Here is an 18123-nt window from a genome sequence, read left to right as displayed (position 1 = left end):
ACAGGAAAGCATGTGCAGGCATGCAGGGGCACAGCGAGGCGCACACACATGCATGCACAGATACATGAACACACACACACACACACACACACAGTCTCATGCTCCTCCCTTCCTCCATTCATTTTCTCCCCCTCTTATCCCACTTTTGCTCACAATCTCCCTCAATCGTCTCCATCTCCCATCTCTCCCCTCCCCTCTAACTCGCCGCGCTGTGCTGCGTTTGTGCTGTGTTGATAAGCCTAAGATAGCAGATCTCGGTGGTCGCTGATGTAATGATGATGAATGCTGTGGCGCTGCCAGTCTCCCCCCTCAGGGGGCCCTCGACACTGAACAGTCGCCCTAATGAAATGAACACAAATACAGTACCCCGTCTGTGAGGGGGGGGTTGCCAAATCTAAGAAGACACTTCAAGAGTTTATATAAAAATGTTCCACCGTTTCTGTGTGTGTGTATGTGTGTGTGCCTGTGTGTGCGCCATGCATTTGCAAATCCTCCCTAATGACAGAGTGCAGTGGAATAGGAGGTACACCTTAAGCAGTTTCATAGAATTAAGCTTGTAAAGATGGAGCCTTTAAATAACAAAAGGCAGTGATTTTTGATAGCGTTAGCAGCCGTTTAAGCTCGCATGAAGAAAAAAACTGAATTTTTTTCTATCAAAGGCAAAAGTTTATTTTAGTGTTTCACTTTGATGTGTACAATTTGCAGATGACTTTCAACTCGGTGCCTTTGTCACCAAGGCGTATAATTTATGTTAAATTGATTTGCTTAATGTGCTTATAAAATAAGAATGTTTTTTCTCTTTTTTTTTCTGGGGGAACAGTCTGAATTGTGGTATTTTAAACCTGTTTAATCGCCTCCCTTTCTGTGTGGAAGGATTACAGTTGAGCACAAATAAAGATACACCCTCTTTCTCTCTTCTCTAATTGGGTGTAGGACAGACATTTCATGGGAAAGACATTAATATGAAATTAACATTTATTTTGGGTAACAACAGCAACCAATGCCTACTTGTAATTCCTTCTTTTGTGCCAGGCCTCTGTGACACAACACTGATGCAGGTAGTTATTTCTCTGCTGTCTAATGTAAATGTATTTAAAAATCTGATTTCTGCATCTCGCTTGTGGGTAGTGTTTCTTCAGTGAAGGTTCAAAGTGTGAAATGAAAATGTTGTTCAAACTATCTCTGCCCTCAGATTTTTCAGTTTATGCCCACCATACATTAGAAGACTTTGAAAAGACTTTTAAAAGATTTAAGTCTGACACCCTCTGACATCTGTTACTTTTTTTAGTCACTGACTTAAAGATTTTGCAAAGACTGGGGATCTTGCAGGATCACTATTTGCAAGACCACAGCTACATTCCTTTAGAGATTATTTCCCATCTTGCTCCTGGTACTAAATATTATACCAAACTCCCTTTAAGAAATATGACATATTGACAATTCCTTATGTGTCCGCAAAAACTTCCCAAACCCAGACTCTGTTGTTTAGCTTTGCTAATTTAGAGGGAGGAGACTGTGGGAATGAGAGGCAAACTGTTTCAAAAATTAAGTCTCAACTAAAATAAGTGCTAGTTGGTCGATCAGATACATGCCGAATTAAACACAGACTCTTGTTCACTCCACAACTCCACCAGATTCTCCTCCTTTTCCACAGTACAAGAGAACCGAGACCCGTTTACGTACTTGTGCTCTCCAGAGTCCCCCTCCATGTCTACCCACTTTGCCGCTTCTTGTTTGGTACTTGAGAGAGCACACTTATTCTTTACTATTTGCATGAGCCAAGACTTAAAACTCAGGATAATATTAAGAATGTACGCAAAAAAGAAACTCAGATTAAATTTTATGGCCACCCTACACCAGATGATCGAGATCACTGCAGCGAACACCAAGTGCAGTAAAACTAATGACTTTATTCTGACATTGCAAATTTTTCTGCAACAGTTAAGTCGCTCGAAACATTTTTTGGCCCTAAGCCGACATTAATGGAACAGTGTGTAAGATTTAGGGAGATTAGTGGTGTATACAGTTGAGGATTTCAGTTTGCAACTAGCTGAAACTTCTCCTGGTTAGGATTTCTTCAGCATTCATTTTTCAGGAGGTTTTAACCAGGAGCTGAATTATCTGCAGAGGTCTCTTCCTCTGCAAAACAAACAGACCTGATGATTATGATTACGATGCAAAAACATGAATAGCCCTATCTAGAGCCAGTGTTTGGTTTGTCCTTTCTGAGCTACTGCAGAAACATGGCGGTGCAACACGATGATCTCTGTAGACAAGGACCATTATATACCATATACCATTTCTGCCAATAAATCCTACATCCTGGACCTTTAAAGATAAACACAGAAAAACTTTTTCACATTAACAAACATTCTTTCCCCACTGTCCTGATGTAAACACAGGCGGAAGAGTTTTGGTGCTGGTGAGTTTCTGAGTATTTTCGGAGGGTTGGACAGGGGCGAAAATGAGCAACACGAAAGCAGAGACGGGAACATCTGCAGGATTGAGTGTGGGCGTCCAGGTCAGAGGGATTATGGGTGAAAAGGTCCTGCTTTTAATTGCTGCTTTGGAACTGTGGCCTGCCTAGTGGAACACAAAAGGCCGGTCAGACACGCTTCAGTGGCTCGGACTTGTGAATATTTGCCCGAACCAGAGGAATGCCCTGCTTTCTCCTCGCCTCCCCTACAAACCCCAATCCTGACCCTCATATTTGCTGCACTCTCAGCTCTTTTTAAGCTCTGCTCTGACTCACCTGGGGGGCTACAAGAAGACACACACAGACATGTATGCTCACTGCACACACAAAGCATGTTGGGAGCTATTTAGGAACAGCTGTAAAGTGGGATCTCTCCCTGCTCTTTTCGCCGCTTCGCTGCTTTTGCTCAAGTTCAGTCATTAGAATGATGTAATGACAGTTTCAAAGAGAGAAAGTTTTCTTTTATCGTTGCTCTTGTTTCACTTTCTGCCGATGAAAGTGAATGAGTGGCACCTATGATTAGTTACCTCAGTAGAAACTTACAACCATGCATGTGCAGACGTACATGCGCCCGCATGTATTCTGACGATTAACCCACTTGCGCTGCAGCGAAATGAAAGCATTCATTCTATCAAACACATGCAGAGATGATATTCTGCGCAAGTAAGACAAAAATGTCTTTGGTTGGGGATGACGGCTACACATGTATTCATGTGGGAGTGATTAGAGGACGAGCTCTTGTTTAATTCTGTTTTGATTGGTAAGGGAGTAATTGCATTGTGTTTTTTTTTTCCCCTTCTTTTTTTCGTAAGCCAGCAATTGCTTACAGATGTTGTTGTCGGGTCAGAATGGATGACAGACTCTGGTTTTTCAGGGGGTGGGGAAAAAAAACAAACAAAGCACACAGTGTTTGTCTGAAGTTTACCCCTCACCACTTCCCCCTCGCCTTCCCTCCTTGGGGAGTTGGTAAAAATCAGCCCCCCCCCTCTTCTCTTGTACTTTCAGCAGCTCCTCTGTTTGCATTATAGCTTTACTTTACTGCTTTACTGCTGGCCTTTGTGTCCATGCATGTTTATAGGATGGAGGACAATTAAATAGTACAGTTGGGTAATAAGCTATTGGAAAGATGTTAGTCAGACTAAATATTTCCAGTAATTATCCATGAATTATGGCGTCTAAGTAAAGGCTTGATATTGGACCAAATGAAGCTGTCCTGTACTTTGTGTAAATGAGCGGTTGTGGTGTATCACCGTGTTGTCTCCATAATCAGAGACCTCCGTGACCTAGATAGAGTCGAGTTTGTAGACAGCCTCTGAGGTGCTGAACTGAGCAGCATGTCTGCTAGACTGTTGGCTGAACCCCTTCTAAACCCACAGACAGTATTAACTTGAACCACCTTTATTCTTTGAAAGAAAAATTGCCCGGCACCATGATATTCCCAAAAGGGCCTTCAAACAACCCTTGTTTTTTCAGGACTGTGAATGTTTCTCTCTCTGTGGTATCCCCTTAAGGTTTCTCCTTTCTCTCTGGAAAGACTGCTCGAGCAGGATTATCAGTATATCCACAAGCTGCCTTTACTTCTATTCTGAGATATAAAACCTAGTCAGGATGTCCCGCCTTGCTATGTTTATAGAGTTTTTATGTTTTTGACAAGAAGTCAGAAGTGTAATGTGACATAGTTGAAAATAAGGTAAGCTAAATTATGTTTTTTTTTGGATATTTAACCACAGTTAGCGGATGAGGAGATCACCCCCCCCCCCCCCCCCCCCCCCCGACAAGCGGATCAGAGCCCAGCAGGTCTGAGTTAAAATAAATCAGGGTGAGCTGGTGGATTGACCCGTGGTCTGCTCTGGGCATCATGAAAAGGGAGGATTGGATCTGAAGTTTTTCTCACAAGGTTCTCAGTGTTCAAGTCTTTTTTTGAGGCACTCTTTTGTTAAAATGTTTAACTCTTCAATCAAGCAGGAAAAGCTCAATTTCTACACTCAAATTAAATGATTCACTTTTACAAGACACTTTTAAAACAAAAAAATGTTTTATGTGCTTCACGTCTTTACATTCACCCACCCTCTTTACCCTCCTCTCCCTCTCCACCAGTTATCCTGTCTCCATGAGGTGTTGAGGAATGAGCAATCGCCATGGAAACCCAGTCCCAGGCCAGTTCAGCAGCTGAGAAGAAGAAGAGGGTGGAGACCATTGTGGCGACCAAGGGCTCATCCGCGCGCAATGACATCAGTGAGAAGGCGGTGGCCTCCAGCACCACCTCAAATGGTACGCGTCACCTCTGACTGCACACTCAGCTGCTGTGGTTAATGTAAATATAATTTGGGGTCTTGTTGGAACACACCCAGTTTTGGAGAGACTGGTCCATTTGTCAACTCACCAGTTGAGTAATGGGAACATAGAGCCCAAAAGCATAAGTGAATGTGATGCTACCAGGAGATTGGACAAAAGTAAAAATAACAACCAGGTCGATATTTTCAGTTGTTTTTCATCTCTTGACAGTTTTAAAATTAAACAGTTAATTAAAAAAAGTCTTTATAGTTTGGATTTTGCTGGTGACTTGCTGATTCTGCATGGCTGCACCTCCACCTCCATCTTTAGTTTGTGTGTGGAAAAATTCAGCTTTCTCTTTGCAGGCTAAGTTCTTCACATCTATTAATCAAACATCACCCCTAACTTTTACACTTTACACATTACACATTTTTTATCCCTAAATTTGGTCATATGCCACAAAGGCTTGTAGCCATAGACTTAATTAAATAATGGACGTAGCCACCAGGCTGGCACCCATTAGTTTGTGGACTCCCGTTTTAAGCTTTGAGTTTGGCATTTTATCCATCACTGTCTTGAATTTTTGGACGAGAGGGTGAAGCTAACCTTAATGCTAGCTGTTAGCTTGGTTAGCACGGTGCATTAACAGCAGGCCCCCCCCCAGGAAATGCACTGTGCTTTCAAGCCAATTTTCGTAGTGACCAAACAACTGCAGACCAAAAACACTTTTTCCCATTGACTCAAATGGCAAAAGAGATGTCTGTAAATTAGTGGATATGTCTTTTTTTGAGTGTCAAAGCCCCTGAAAAATGGCTCGTTTCACTATCAGGATTTAATCCATTTGGTCCAGTAATATTTGGAAAGTCTAGAAAAGCTGCACAATTGAATCATTTTATCCCCATTCAAGTTAGCAGAGCACTAAACCCAAAGTAGACGTATAAGCTAGCGGAAGCCTCGAGTGCGCCTGCTCTATGGGCCACACATTGGGGAAGCAGTGCCGATCATCCCTGGATCATCCAGGTTATTTTATATGTGGCAGTTTAACCATTTTTGGCTTCATGCGCCACTGAGCAGCTCTCATAGAAATGAACATGGTCCTGCCTCTAACACTGTATCCAGGTCTCTATACATCCTTGATTTACAGCTATGGTTAACTGTGATAATGCTAATGCTATTATGAAATTTTGTTCATGAAAAACAGGCTTAAACCCATTAAGACAAAATTAACTTACTGGTAAAACTGAACACCTGACTCCTTAGAGGGTCTTCCAGCACAACAAAAAGGTTGAGCAAGAACTTTTTAGGTGACCAAAACATTGCAATTAACTTTCATGAGCTGAAAACACACTGAAATAGTGACAGCTATGGCTACGTCTATCTGTGAATCTGGGGTTACGCCATGGTTACGTCACCTAGCCAGTGTTGTTGCCATGGTAGTGACTTGTCAACTAATATAGCCATCACTCAACGTGGCCCTGCCATGTGCATAACTCTAAGCCTTACCAAAATTTAAATGGGTGAGTTATAACAATTCAACCTCCCCCAACAGTTGACATGAATGTTGAAATTAGCTACAGAGACCAGAAAAGTTTTTTGTACCATGCTGTAAACATGTTTATTTCTGCTGTAAAGTCGGGCATTTTAACATGGGGGTCTATGAGGAATGACTCGCTCTTGGAGCCAACCTCAAGACACCATTCAAGGAACTGCAGATTTTGGCACTTCTGTGTTGGCTCCATTTTTCATCTTGTTGTGAAGCATGTTTGGATGTTTTCCAGACTGCTATGAGCTGGAGACAGAGATGTGCTACCAAACGTAGCGAGATATTTGAGCATAGGGGCCACTTTCCTACTGAGGACAGAGAAATGTGTTTTGTGCCTATGTTGTTAGATAAAACTGACCGATTCCCAAAAACATGATTTAAAGATGTAGACACCACAGATCCTTGCTCACGTTACTTGTGTTTGCTTTTCCTCTATCTCATGTTGAGTCACATGCAACCCTCACTGGTAGCAAAACTTTGGCATGTTTACATAGCAATGTCTTCAACACATGCTATTAAAAGCGGAGTGGAGCTTACAGTTCATCAGGCCTGTCGTCATTCAGCCTTTCATTCTTAATTCAGATGCTGGAATGAGGAATATTAGATGGCGATTTTAGGGCTTTTTTTTTGGCTGGAAAGCCTTGGAGCGTCAAGCTAAAGTCATAACAAAACCAGAGTTGAGATCACCAGGCATAAGCTGCAGCTGTGGTCATTAGCAGTGAGAGGATTTGGAGGTTTTTGGGTATGGAGGTTTGGCTCTGGTAGCTGGAGTTGTCTGTCAGGGACTCTGCTGAGGTCGAACGTGATCATCCTGAGTGTGAAGTGGAGACAAACAGTCCACGAAAGGGTAAATAAGTTGCTGTGACTTGCTCCCCATATGGGAGTTATCACAGGAAGTGGGTAAGGTAATGCATCCTTACGCATCTTGGGAACACTCTTACTCATTCCCAGATGGCCAGCACTGTTTTATTAATTAAAGGGGCAGCAAGGGGAAGAAAAAAATTTTGTTGTGGAAAAAGCATGGATGTAATTTGGCTCCGTGATTGTGGATTTTTCTTGGTGATGTGCTGGTAATTACAGCTCTGAGCAGCATAAGGTTTGTCTCCTACACTGGACTCGGCCACGTCAGAGGATACACTCCAACTTTAAGCAACTCCCTAAAATACAGTAGTCTCATAACTCACTTGACGAAGGGAGGGATGATACTTATCTGCAGAGAAAGGTCCCCTTTTAGATCCCAATCTCTCTCGCTCTTGGAATCAGCAGATAGCTTACACATTCTTTGTGTTGTTATAATTACAGCGCATTCCCGAGTCGCCCCCAGAACTCATAACCTCTTATCAGGTGTAACCCTACACTCGCCTCAACTTTAACCCCCGTAGCCCCCTGCCCCACCGCCTCCATCTAAACAAAAGGCAATTGTGAGCAGCTGTGGAACCCCAGTGACTGGTTCTTCTTAGGAAGGCCTGGCAAAATATTTCCCCCCGTCAAGCGGAGTAGCGGCCCCTGATCTCAGCGCAGCGGAAACCCTGTGGTGCACCCGGCAACAGCATGCTATGATAACTTGTGAAAAGTGGAAAATAAGTAGGGAGAGGGGGGCAGGTGGAGTGGACATCGCGGATGTTTTAGCCTCCAAAGCAGTCTGTGCTAGAAGTACAGCATTTTTCTGTGATTGGGATCTGCTTTGATTTGATCAGATCTTGTAGCTAATTCTGAACTTTTGTCTGGATTTGGCTAAAAAATCTTCACTCTACATGCACTACAGGGATAATTCACCTCCTCCACTCCCCTCTTGTCCATAGTCTGTAAGTTTTGTCCAAGTTGAGCAGACCCAGAGTAATTATTGAGTCCTGGTAGAGCGTTCCCACATGGTTGGCTAAATGGTGGCTTCATCCTGTGTGCCATTCATCTCCATGCCCCCTCCTCTCGCACTGACAGCTCAAAAGAGCCGACTGTGCCACAACAATGCTGTGATTGGTGCTCTTTAGGAGGGGTTCGGTGAGAGTGGGGGGTGGCTCTCCCCTCCCACCCTCATCATTCGGCAGGCAGGTGGACCACAAAGTCCCCTGATTCTTTTGTTGGGTCCCAAGCTAAAAAAAAAAAAAAAAAAAAAAAAAAAGATGTCCATGCTTCTTGGCTGAATAAATCCTGTCGTCATGGGATAATTTGCTAATAAAAAAAAGAGAAAAAACAGGGGGTGGGGGGTTAAGGGATTGGTTATTTGCAAAGGAGAAAAAGAAGGGGAAAAAGTTTCTGGTTGGTTGGACTTTTATGATATGGGCGCTGCTGATTTGAGGAAAGAGAGGGAGTTAGTGTAAGTAGGAGGATGAGAATTGAAAACAGGGAGCAGAACAACTGGATGGAGTTCAGGAAATTGTCAGGGAATGCTGCTTTAAAGGGATAGTTTGGATTTTTTGGAGTGGGGTTGTATGAGGTACTTATCCATAGTCAATGTATTACTTACAGTAAATGGCAGTCGGCACGCCTCCAGTTTGGAGAAGCAGGCAGGAGAACTGACACGGAAGATAAGCAATATCCTGTTGTGGGCAGGGGGAAGCAGCAAAACATATTTTAGCCACCTAAAAACCCCACCTAAATCAACATCAACACTATACTGACTATATTTTTGGTGCTGTATCTTTCCGTCAGAGAGTGATTTCCGAATGGGAACTAAGCAAATTTATCACTCTCTTCAAAGCCAGACTCCATTGAGAAAAAAGGTGATTTAACATCGCTGAATACAGCAGCTACTGGTCTACCACTGCCTTGATCAGTTATTTTGTTTGTCTTATTGTGTGACCTTAGTGTTTGAAATGGTAAGCTGTGATTGACCAAAGTCACACAATAACACAAACTAACTAACTGAGCGATGCAGCGGTAGACAAACAACTCCTGTGTTCAGAGAGCCAAAATTTCTGTTTTTGTCAATGGAGACTGGTGGCTTTGAAGAGAGCGTACGTGTATAATTGAAACCGCTGGAACAGGCTGTCTGACAGAAAGGTAAAAAGGTGAAAATACTCTCAGTATAGCTTACACTTAATCTGATGTAGACGTTTTTAGGTGGGACCTTACGTAGGTGGATAAAATACGTTTTGTTGCCGCCCCTGTCAACAGCAGTGCATTGCTCAGCTTCTGAGGCGGTACTCCTGCCTGCTTCTCCAAACTGGGGGCATACTGACAGACTCCTACTGGAGGTAATACACTGATTATGTCCCCACTTCAAAAAATCTGAACTATCCCTTTAATGTTTAAACATAACACAGCCGTAGTAAAGCAGGTTATGAAGTTGGGGCCTTTTAATGGTTGTGCTTAAAAGGGCAAGAGCAAGGGTCTCAGAGGCAAACAAGTTAAGCCTTAAAGGGCAACAAATGTTAGGCTTTCTTGTGGGTTACCAGAGAAATCCCTAAGCAAATGGAGAGCGTGGCTAAAGTGTTTACGGAAGAAAAAGAACACTTGACTGCTTTGAAGAAAAAAAACTCCTGATGGGAAGAAGAATGATTCAGAGAGGGGAGAGAGGAAAGAGATAGAGGGGCCACCTTCTTTTTAGGCAGCCATTTAAATGATCAACAGTAAATAGAGGGGAATGTCATCTGACAGAAATAAAGTTCCCGTTAACAGCGGGGATGGAAAGTAATTTACAGATACGCTGTCCCCGCCATCTTTGTGCCTCCCAGATAAGGTTTCATTTCAGAAACGGATAGGAGACATTTTCACTTACGGGCCCCCATTCTGGGACACCTGTGATAACAGCTTGTGGACCCCTAATTGAAAATGGGTTTCAAAATGGATTTTCACTTTTCTTCCTCCCCCCCCCCTCCATTCCCTCCCTCCCTCATGACTAACCCCCTCCACCCTCCTCCCCCGTCAACACCCAGCTCCATCCCTTTTTTCCTTGGCGTTCCCTTGTCGTCGGCAGAGGGAGGCGATATTGGAAGGACAGGGAGGGAGAAAGGGAGGAAGGGAGGGAGGCTTGGGGGAAATGGAGCACCGGGAGCGGATCATCCCTCAGCCCGTGTCACAGCTATGACAGCCGCGTGATCCGTCTTATTAATGAAATCATTGATCACTTGATGGGACTCATAATCAACTGTTTCTCCACTGTGTCCTGCCCCATCTCCTCCTCCTCCTCCTCCCTCCTCATGCCGCCACCTCTGCTTTCCACTTTTTTATCCCTGTTTTATCCCCACTAAAAGATGATCTTTTATTGTTTAACTGAAGAGAACAATGATTAATATATACATAAAATTAACAAGAACACCCAGACACTGACAATAAATGCTGACAAGTGATTCAGCATGATTAAATCTGACGGGGATTTTAAAATGACAAGAACTGCAAGAAATATATCTTCCTTGAAAATGCCTTTTTTTTTTTTTTTTTTTTTTTGAGGAAACAAGCTGGTGGTTATTTTAAGAAATGTACTTGTTTTTGCATCGCTGCTAAATGGTGATCTCTGTCATCTGTATTTGTGCTGTATGTATTTCATGGGGACCAGAGGAGGAAGCAGGGGCCCCTCTGTGTTACCCTACTCTGGGCTCTGCCTGTGGGGGCTAATGAGAGAGGACTGATGGAGGGATAAGGGACCTCATGGGAGCTCTGGCTGGCCCATGGGTCAAACAGCACAATGGAGGAGGCGTTATAGAGCCTGACACACAACCCCACACAGGAAAACTGGCTTTTAGTGTCAAAAGAGCTCTGTATAGTACATAAATAATACATAAAATACATAAAAACTTATTATATAAGCAGAAATACATGGAAGAAAATACCGATTTATCCACAATATGTCTGTTTTCATGACATCATGGGGTTTTAGAAATATATAATATAGGTAGCAAATATAAAATCTACCTGTAGATCAGGGTTTGTGAAGTCACACTGGCCCCATGTGCACACACAGCGGCTGGAGCCATAGCCATTTCATGGACCTCTGCACTGAAGGCAATTTCCTGCAGCAGCAGGGGGACAGGCTTTGGCAGAGCCACCTCACAGGGGCCTGAGGCGCAGGATTAGCTTAGCCTCGCTGCTACTCAGGACGAGGGGAACCTCAGCTGCCCAGCCCAGTCCAGCCCAGCCTGGCCTCTCTTGTCTGGCACACTTCCGCATGCCCAGATCTGCCTGCAGGAGCTCTACTGCTCCTTCACTGCTGGAAGATGCATATAAGCCACTGCCTCAAGACTTTTGCACGCTGTGGAGATGCAGCCAGAATGTAGCTGTAGCGGAATTGCATCTTTGGTTTTTTGGTCAGTGATCATCCTACTTGTTTGCTATGGAGGGTGTAGCAAGAAATAAAGCTTTGAACCTCAATGAAGGCAATCCTTATTCATTACATGGGTCATGTTTTTTTCTATCAATTATGATAACACTGGACTCAGCAAGCAATTATTGAGATCTGGGAACATATTTAGAGCTTTTCCAGTTGCACTTTTCACACAGTGCTGCATTGATTTGTATTTTGATTACTACTTTAAATGTGCTAAGTCGTGCAGTTACACCTGAGATGGACCATCTCCAGAGTTGGGCCAAAGTGTGCCCAGCCACCTCTAAGGAGAGTGAAATGACCTTGGATGAGCCTTGGCGTCATTGTTTGGCGTCAACATTCAGTGACCATTCAGTAACATGTTCAAATAGCCTCTGCTGCTATCACCAGACATAGTTAATCAGTTTCAACGACGTCTTAAGAGAGAATGGCAGATGAAACACTGCTTGGAGTGAGAAAATTGTATTGGCAGCAGATGGGCATCTGATGTATGTTCTTGCAGTGCTGGGAGAAAATTAAAAAACTCACACAACAGTACAATAAAGTTGTAACACCAGTGGGGCGGACAGAAACACCTTCAAGCGAGTAGCTCTGTTGTATGGAGATGCAAATCCCTGCTGCACTGGGCTGACACACTCAAACCAAGTCAAGCCAAGCCATCACACATGTATGGAAAAGGGCTAATTGTTATAATGAAGTCAGACACGAGCAGTCAGGCAATCACACATGTTGCGAATAAAACAGATATTTATTTTTTTTTACCACTTTATGGATGAATGAAACTCAGATTGAGTGAACCTGAATTGCTGGTTCCTTGTTGCACAGGAAAACTGGACAGATGCGCAACTGTGGTAAGAACAGCAGGTCAAAGTTGAACTAAGAATTCAGTCTGGAAACTGTGATGGACATTTGCAACAGACAGTACTGGTGATTGGTTTTCTCTCGAAAATAAGTTTGGAAGCCTGGGAGTTTTTTTTTTTCAATTCTCATAAGATTGTGTTCTCTGCTTGGGCTTGGACCTTGTTGCAATGTTGCTGCATTTCCAGATCCTGGCAAGTAACTTAGTGAGTACAGTGGTATATCACCAGTGCAGATGTTGGCCAAAACAACATATATAAGACCCAAGCTGTATTTTTCAACTCGCAATCCCAATTTGACATCTCAGCCATAGATTTTGAATTCTAATATGTTGTGATGGTTCATGCTGACCATCACAATGGCGCCTCAGGAGAACCTGAGATGATTTTCACTGACACGCTGAGAGCCAGAATGGCCTCGGAGTCAGAGGTCACCCGGGTCAGAGACAAGTCTCAAAGACAACTCCCTGAACCAACGATCAGCCTCTCAAAGACAAATCAGCCTGCCCTGTTTGAGAGGATTGGGGCTACATGGACAAGCCCAGCAGCTCTGCAGCCCTGCTGGATCTCACTCCTCTCAGAGAGCGAGACGCAGGGGCCACCAAGGGCCCTGTAAACTCATAAACCCATAAAGTGGGGAAACAGTAGTTGATTATTCTACCACTCTGTCCATTTGTCGGTAGGCATCAGTGGCCTCCCTCCTGCCACGAGGAACAAAGCGGGGGTGTCCTGACCCTGCCAGGAGGATTTATTGTGGTGTATTCTTTTCCGCGTCCTCTCTGTTTTGTTCACTCACTCACGCCTCCTTACCACAGTTGGGTTCTTTTTGAATGGGATGAGGTAGCAACTAGTGCCCTTGCCACCAGGGTTGGAGTTTATATAAAAGAGTGACAGGTCCTTCTAGAGAGCTGAACTTTAGCATTCTGCATGTGATTTTGTTTACTCATTAAGATAATCATGAGTCTGGAATCAACAAAACAAACGTTTTTCATAATGATTTATATCTAGTTTGACATCTAGGTAGTAAAGCCATATGCAATCTAGCTCATGAATACTTGAATCTCTGTGTGCTAAAGAAGATAAAACGCACACAAGATTGTCTTATTAAAATGCATATAATAGGTGGGACCAAGTTATTGATTTACATGTCACGAGTAAGTCTCACGTTTGCACTCAAGTCCCAAGTCAAGCCCCAAGACCTAAACTTTGAGTTTGGAGGCCTCAACAAGTCTTTGCGCTCTTCATCAAGTGAAATGCCATCTTATCAACAGAGTAATATATTAAATGCACACAAATTATGTATGCTTTTAAAAATTTGCATTTATTTGTTAAAACAAGTTTGTTGAAAGTTGTTGTGTTTCCATGGCTAATGTTCGACTTGCATGTTTTGCATACTGTCATTAGGTTTTTGTTGAGCACTGCATAGTTTTGTACGTAAATGAAATTCTTTGGTATCATTTTTTGCCATCTGGCATAACGTTAGTGCTTCATGTTTCCTCTTGACAACTTGACTGGATGCTGTGGATTGCTTCAAACAAAGTAAATCTGGCGTTAATCGTATTTGATTCAGGAAATGAAGGGAAATGAATTGATTCATGACACACTTTTAAAATAACATACTTTTAAATATTTGGGCTTGGGGGAAAGTTTTTTCAACTCCACAGACCCAAGTCCAAGTGAAGTCATGAGTCATTGGTGTTTAAGTCCAAGTCGAGTTGCAAGTTTTGATTTTGTCAAGTCGAGTTTAAAGGGGAACACCACCTAACTTAAGCATTCCAATATATTTTTTCTATGGTGGAGGAGAGTTCAATCAATATTTGTGAACATGAGCTACTGTCTCTCAAAGACAATGAATGGGAGACTGATTTTGTTTGTTTTCTTTTTTAGACCCAAGCAAGCTTTATTCTGTACCTATATACTTAGAATGTTCCCCTGGTTGCTTTCTGTGTCATCTAGAACATCTTTCCCAATTCATTGTCTATGGAGCAGCTCCAGACCTTATAACCTATCACAAATTGAGTTTTAGCACTCTAGTTTGTGGTTTCAGGACAGACTTGCGCATTGTTACTAATATTTTTGAACTGTCTGAGACTATAGGTATTAGCCTGAGTGTCAGACTGAAGCTCCCAGAACCTTCAGTCTGACATGGCTTCCATTGAAGGCGATTTACAAGGGGGAGGGAATTTGATTTTTTCCCTAACCAATCAGTAGAGATCAACGACTCACCCAGAATCTGACGTCATTAGTATCCATGCCTCGGGGGTGCCGAAAACAAGCGAGCATTGCCCGTTTAAAATGTCTCCGTCGTCGTGCACGCCCAGCTGCATCGCCGTTAAATCCAGTTTAGCAGCTTCCTTAATTTGGTCCTCCATTAACGCGAGTAGTGGTGAAATACCTTGATAGCATTGTTAATGTGGTCTGTAGGATCTGTAGCGGTCGCCATTGTTGCTATCCTCACCAGTTACCCACTGGCGTACAGCTTGACATCAGCTTTGCGCTGATTGGCTAATCGCTAGACCCCCGACGTTCATTGGTCCGTCCATCGTTTGGACGAGATAAATCGCAAATTCATTGAAGTATGCCAGACCAGAGATGCAAGCCTACTCAGTTGAGTGGGCGGGGTCTATGGTCTGGAACCAGGCTATATAGGTATAACATGTATGAATTTTGAAAATTGGTGTAGTTTCCCTTTAAAGTCATTAAATTTGTGACTCGAGTCCACACCTCTGCTGCATATACATGCTTTATGTGTATGTTACAAGAAAAGGCACCACAGGAGAAGTGAGAAAGGTCTGTCAGTAAGTTTTTTTGCACAAAAACAACATGTATTACTAATTATGGAGTATGCACAATGATGCTTTACCAAATGATGCAGCAGTTTATTAAACATGTTGTAATATTTGTGTCTTTTATGTCCTTTCCTCTCATAAAGTACATTCATTTCTAAAATGTTGGCAAAGAGGGTAAGTTGTTTAAAATGATAAACTAGTGTCATTTTTAAGAAGTCACTGAGGTTAAATAAAAGCAGATTGTTTTTATTATTGGTATTATAGTTTTAAAGAGACAACATGTGAACTTCGTTTGCTGTATCGAGATCACAGGGAAAGCTCTTTGGTTGATGTCCAGTTTAACAAAACATCCAGAAATGTAGCAGAATTTTTATCTGGAGCCTGAAACGTTTTTTTTTTTTTTGCCTGTATGTTTCAGGCCACTTTCCGCTCTCTGCTCAAAACTCACTGGATTAAATCAAGACATGCTTTCAGGTTTGAGAGAGCAAAAGGGCCCTATACCCCCTAATCTCTCTCCCCTGACCTCCACACCCTCTGGGCCTTGACTCTCACCCTTCTCCCTGCTCCCCCTCCCCTTTCCCCGCCCCGGCTCTCTCCCTCGCAGTGCGAAAGAGGAGCTAGGATCAAAGGCCATAAACCATGGCAGTGATTTCTGGTGATTGATTAGAAGCAGAGGTTGAGAAGCAGCAGCTCTCTCCCCACCATTCTTCCCACCCTCCGGTGCTGCGTACGCATTCTCCCAGGGCTCTCGTAAATAGTTCAGGCTTTAAGTGTGAAAAGAGTTGCCACGATTGGCAGACAGAGCCCAGAAACACATCCGTGCCGGGGCGGCCAGGCCAGTTTTTCTGACTCTTCCTCCTGGATGGCAGGGGGGTGTCAGTTGATAAGAACCATTTGTTGTCTTGCTTGGATCTGGGGAGGGACAGTGTAATCCCCTCGCCCTGGTCTGTTCGCAGAGCTGGAGGAAAAGAGCAGAGGAGAGGAGGAGGAATTGATTTTCAGAGAGAGGGCATGCGGAGAATTGAACTCAGATGTGTAGCAGAGACGGGGTTTGAAAGAAACATTCTACTTGCGGGGAAACAAATGTCTGTAGCTTACAGCAGAGGGGCCGTGCAATTTGAACTTGACCAAGTCCTTCTAATGTTAATCAATTGCATAGCTGTCTTTCACCATTCTCGCCCCGCCTCCGCCTCCTCCCCCCTGTCCTGAGCCCAACTCAGCCCGGAGGCCTCTTGACAAGCAAGTGGTCCTGTAAAGGCATTTTAATAGGCCATGTCCATTCAGAGGCACTGAGATTAATACTTGAACCTAATCTCCCACATGCATGCTTTTGCACAGAGACACAAATACACATGCACCTCTCTCTGTCTTCCCTACCCTGCCTGATCTCACCTGGAGCTGCGAGTCTAATGATGTTTGGAGTGTGGGCCTCGCAGCGACAGCTCCAGTCCCGCGGAGATGTGTCTCATGTCAGACTTTGCGCCAGACAGACTCCAATAAGGAAAGCGGGGGGCGGCGGTGGGGTGGGGTGGGTGTTCTTCAATGCAGCTGGAGCGAAGCCAAAACTAAAAGTGCAATTCTCTGAAGGTTTTGTTTTTCCTCTGTGGTATTTACAAAGTGATTGAGCGCATTTTTGAGTGTCATGGAGTATCTCATTACGCTCTTAAAAGCTTTTTATCCGTCGACATGCTTTAAGATATGTACACATGTGTACATGCATACTGCAGATACTCAGTCATGCATGCATGCAGACACATAATCTCGCATTTTCTCTCACTTTCCTCGACGGCACCAACACACATACACACTCGGTGCAGCTGGAGGATGGGCTGTCATTATTAACTGTTTGGCGACCTCATGACTTCATCTTCGGTGCTGTCAGAGGCGGCCCACATTATGTCTCCACTCGGCTCAATGGGCTCTTTGTTCTGGCTTGGCTCTGGAGCAGCTCAGCATGGGGCTGCGTGAGTCCAACAGTCCCACTGCGGCTCTGGAGAGAGGGGGGGAGGATGGATGGAGGGAGGTAGTGGATGGAGAGAGGGAGGGAGTGTGCGGGAAAGGGATGAAGGGAGATGGAAGGAGATTGAGGAGATTTGGGAAAGACATGGGAACTGGGAGAATGAGGGATGATATCAGGAAACCAGGAGTGAGTAACAAGAGGTTAGCGGGAAGAGAGCGCGAATTAGATGCAGAAGGTGGGATGTAGAGAGGTAACAGAGGATGGAGAATGCTACAGGTGAATCCTAAAGTAGGCCAGAGTCCTTTACTGTGATGATTTTAAACACTGCTCTGCTTCCATCCCAATGTGAACACCAGATTATGAAGGCAGTGTGTCATCTGAGCTGCACTGGCCATCCTCGTGTGGAATGTGGGATTAATGGCAAAGTAATGCAGAGATTAGAGAAGGAGGCGAGAGCAGAGCAGGAGAGGAGGATTGGACTGGAGGGAGTGACAGGAGAGGTCATACATGAGGAGAGCTCATTACAGAGAGGGGACGGCAACAGGAGGCAGGGAGATGTAGAGTGTAAGGGAGTGTTGAAGCAGGAGGTATGATGAGATGAACTAAGGTTGTAAGGTGATTTAGGAAGCTACATAATATGTGGGCAGATAGAGGAACGTGTCTCATGTATGGGCTGTTAAAGGAGCAACTTTCACTTTTTTTGTTTTTTTTGTTTTGGATGTCATTATCTGGCTGTGTCTCCCAACATAGAAGCTTCTCTCTAATAATTGGCTTCTTGATCTATTAGAAATATTACAACTTTGTTTCTGAGGAATCAGTTTGGTGTGACTAAGGAACCTGAAAGTAACATCTGCAATCTGAAACACAACTTTAGACTCAGCGATTGGATGTTGCATTCCCCAGTGCTCCTTCAAAGTCATGCACAGGCTTGTATCATTGACTTTTTAACCACAGACACCATTTT

General features: G+C 43.8%; 1 protein-coding gene across 1 annotated transcript in view; it reads left to right on the top strand.

The window, feature by feature from the left end:
* Window positions 1-18123, top strand: part of gli3 (GLI family zinc finger 3) — a 123347-nt gene that overhangs the window by 14372 nt on the left and 90852 nt on the right. The window contains exon 2 of the mRNA XM_033638942.2: window positions 4574-4747. Within this exon, the coding sequence (XP_033494833.1) occupies window positions 4615-4747 (133 nt within the window). The 5' untranslated portion in view covers window positions 4574-4614. The remainder of the gene's footprint in view (window positions 1-4573; window positions 4748-18123) is intronic.

Source organism: Epinephelus lanceolatus, chromosome 20, assembly GCF_041903045.1.
Source record: "Epinephelus lanceolatus isolate andai-2023 chromosome 20, ASM4190304v1, whole genome shotgun sequence".
Taxonomy (NCBI): domain Eukaryota; kingdom Metazoa; phylum Chordata; class Actinopteri; order Perciformes; family Serranidae; genus Epinephelus; species Epinephelus lanceolatus.
Note: the sequence above shows the minus strand (reverse complement) of the source record. Positions and strands in the feature narration are given on the sequence as shown.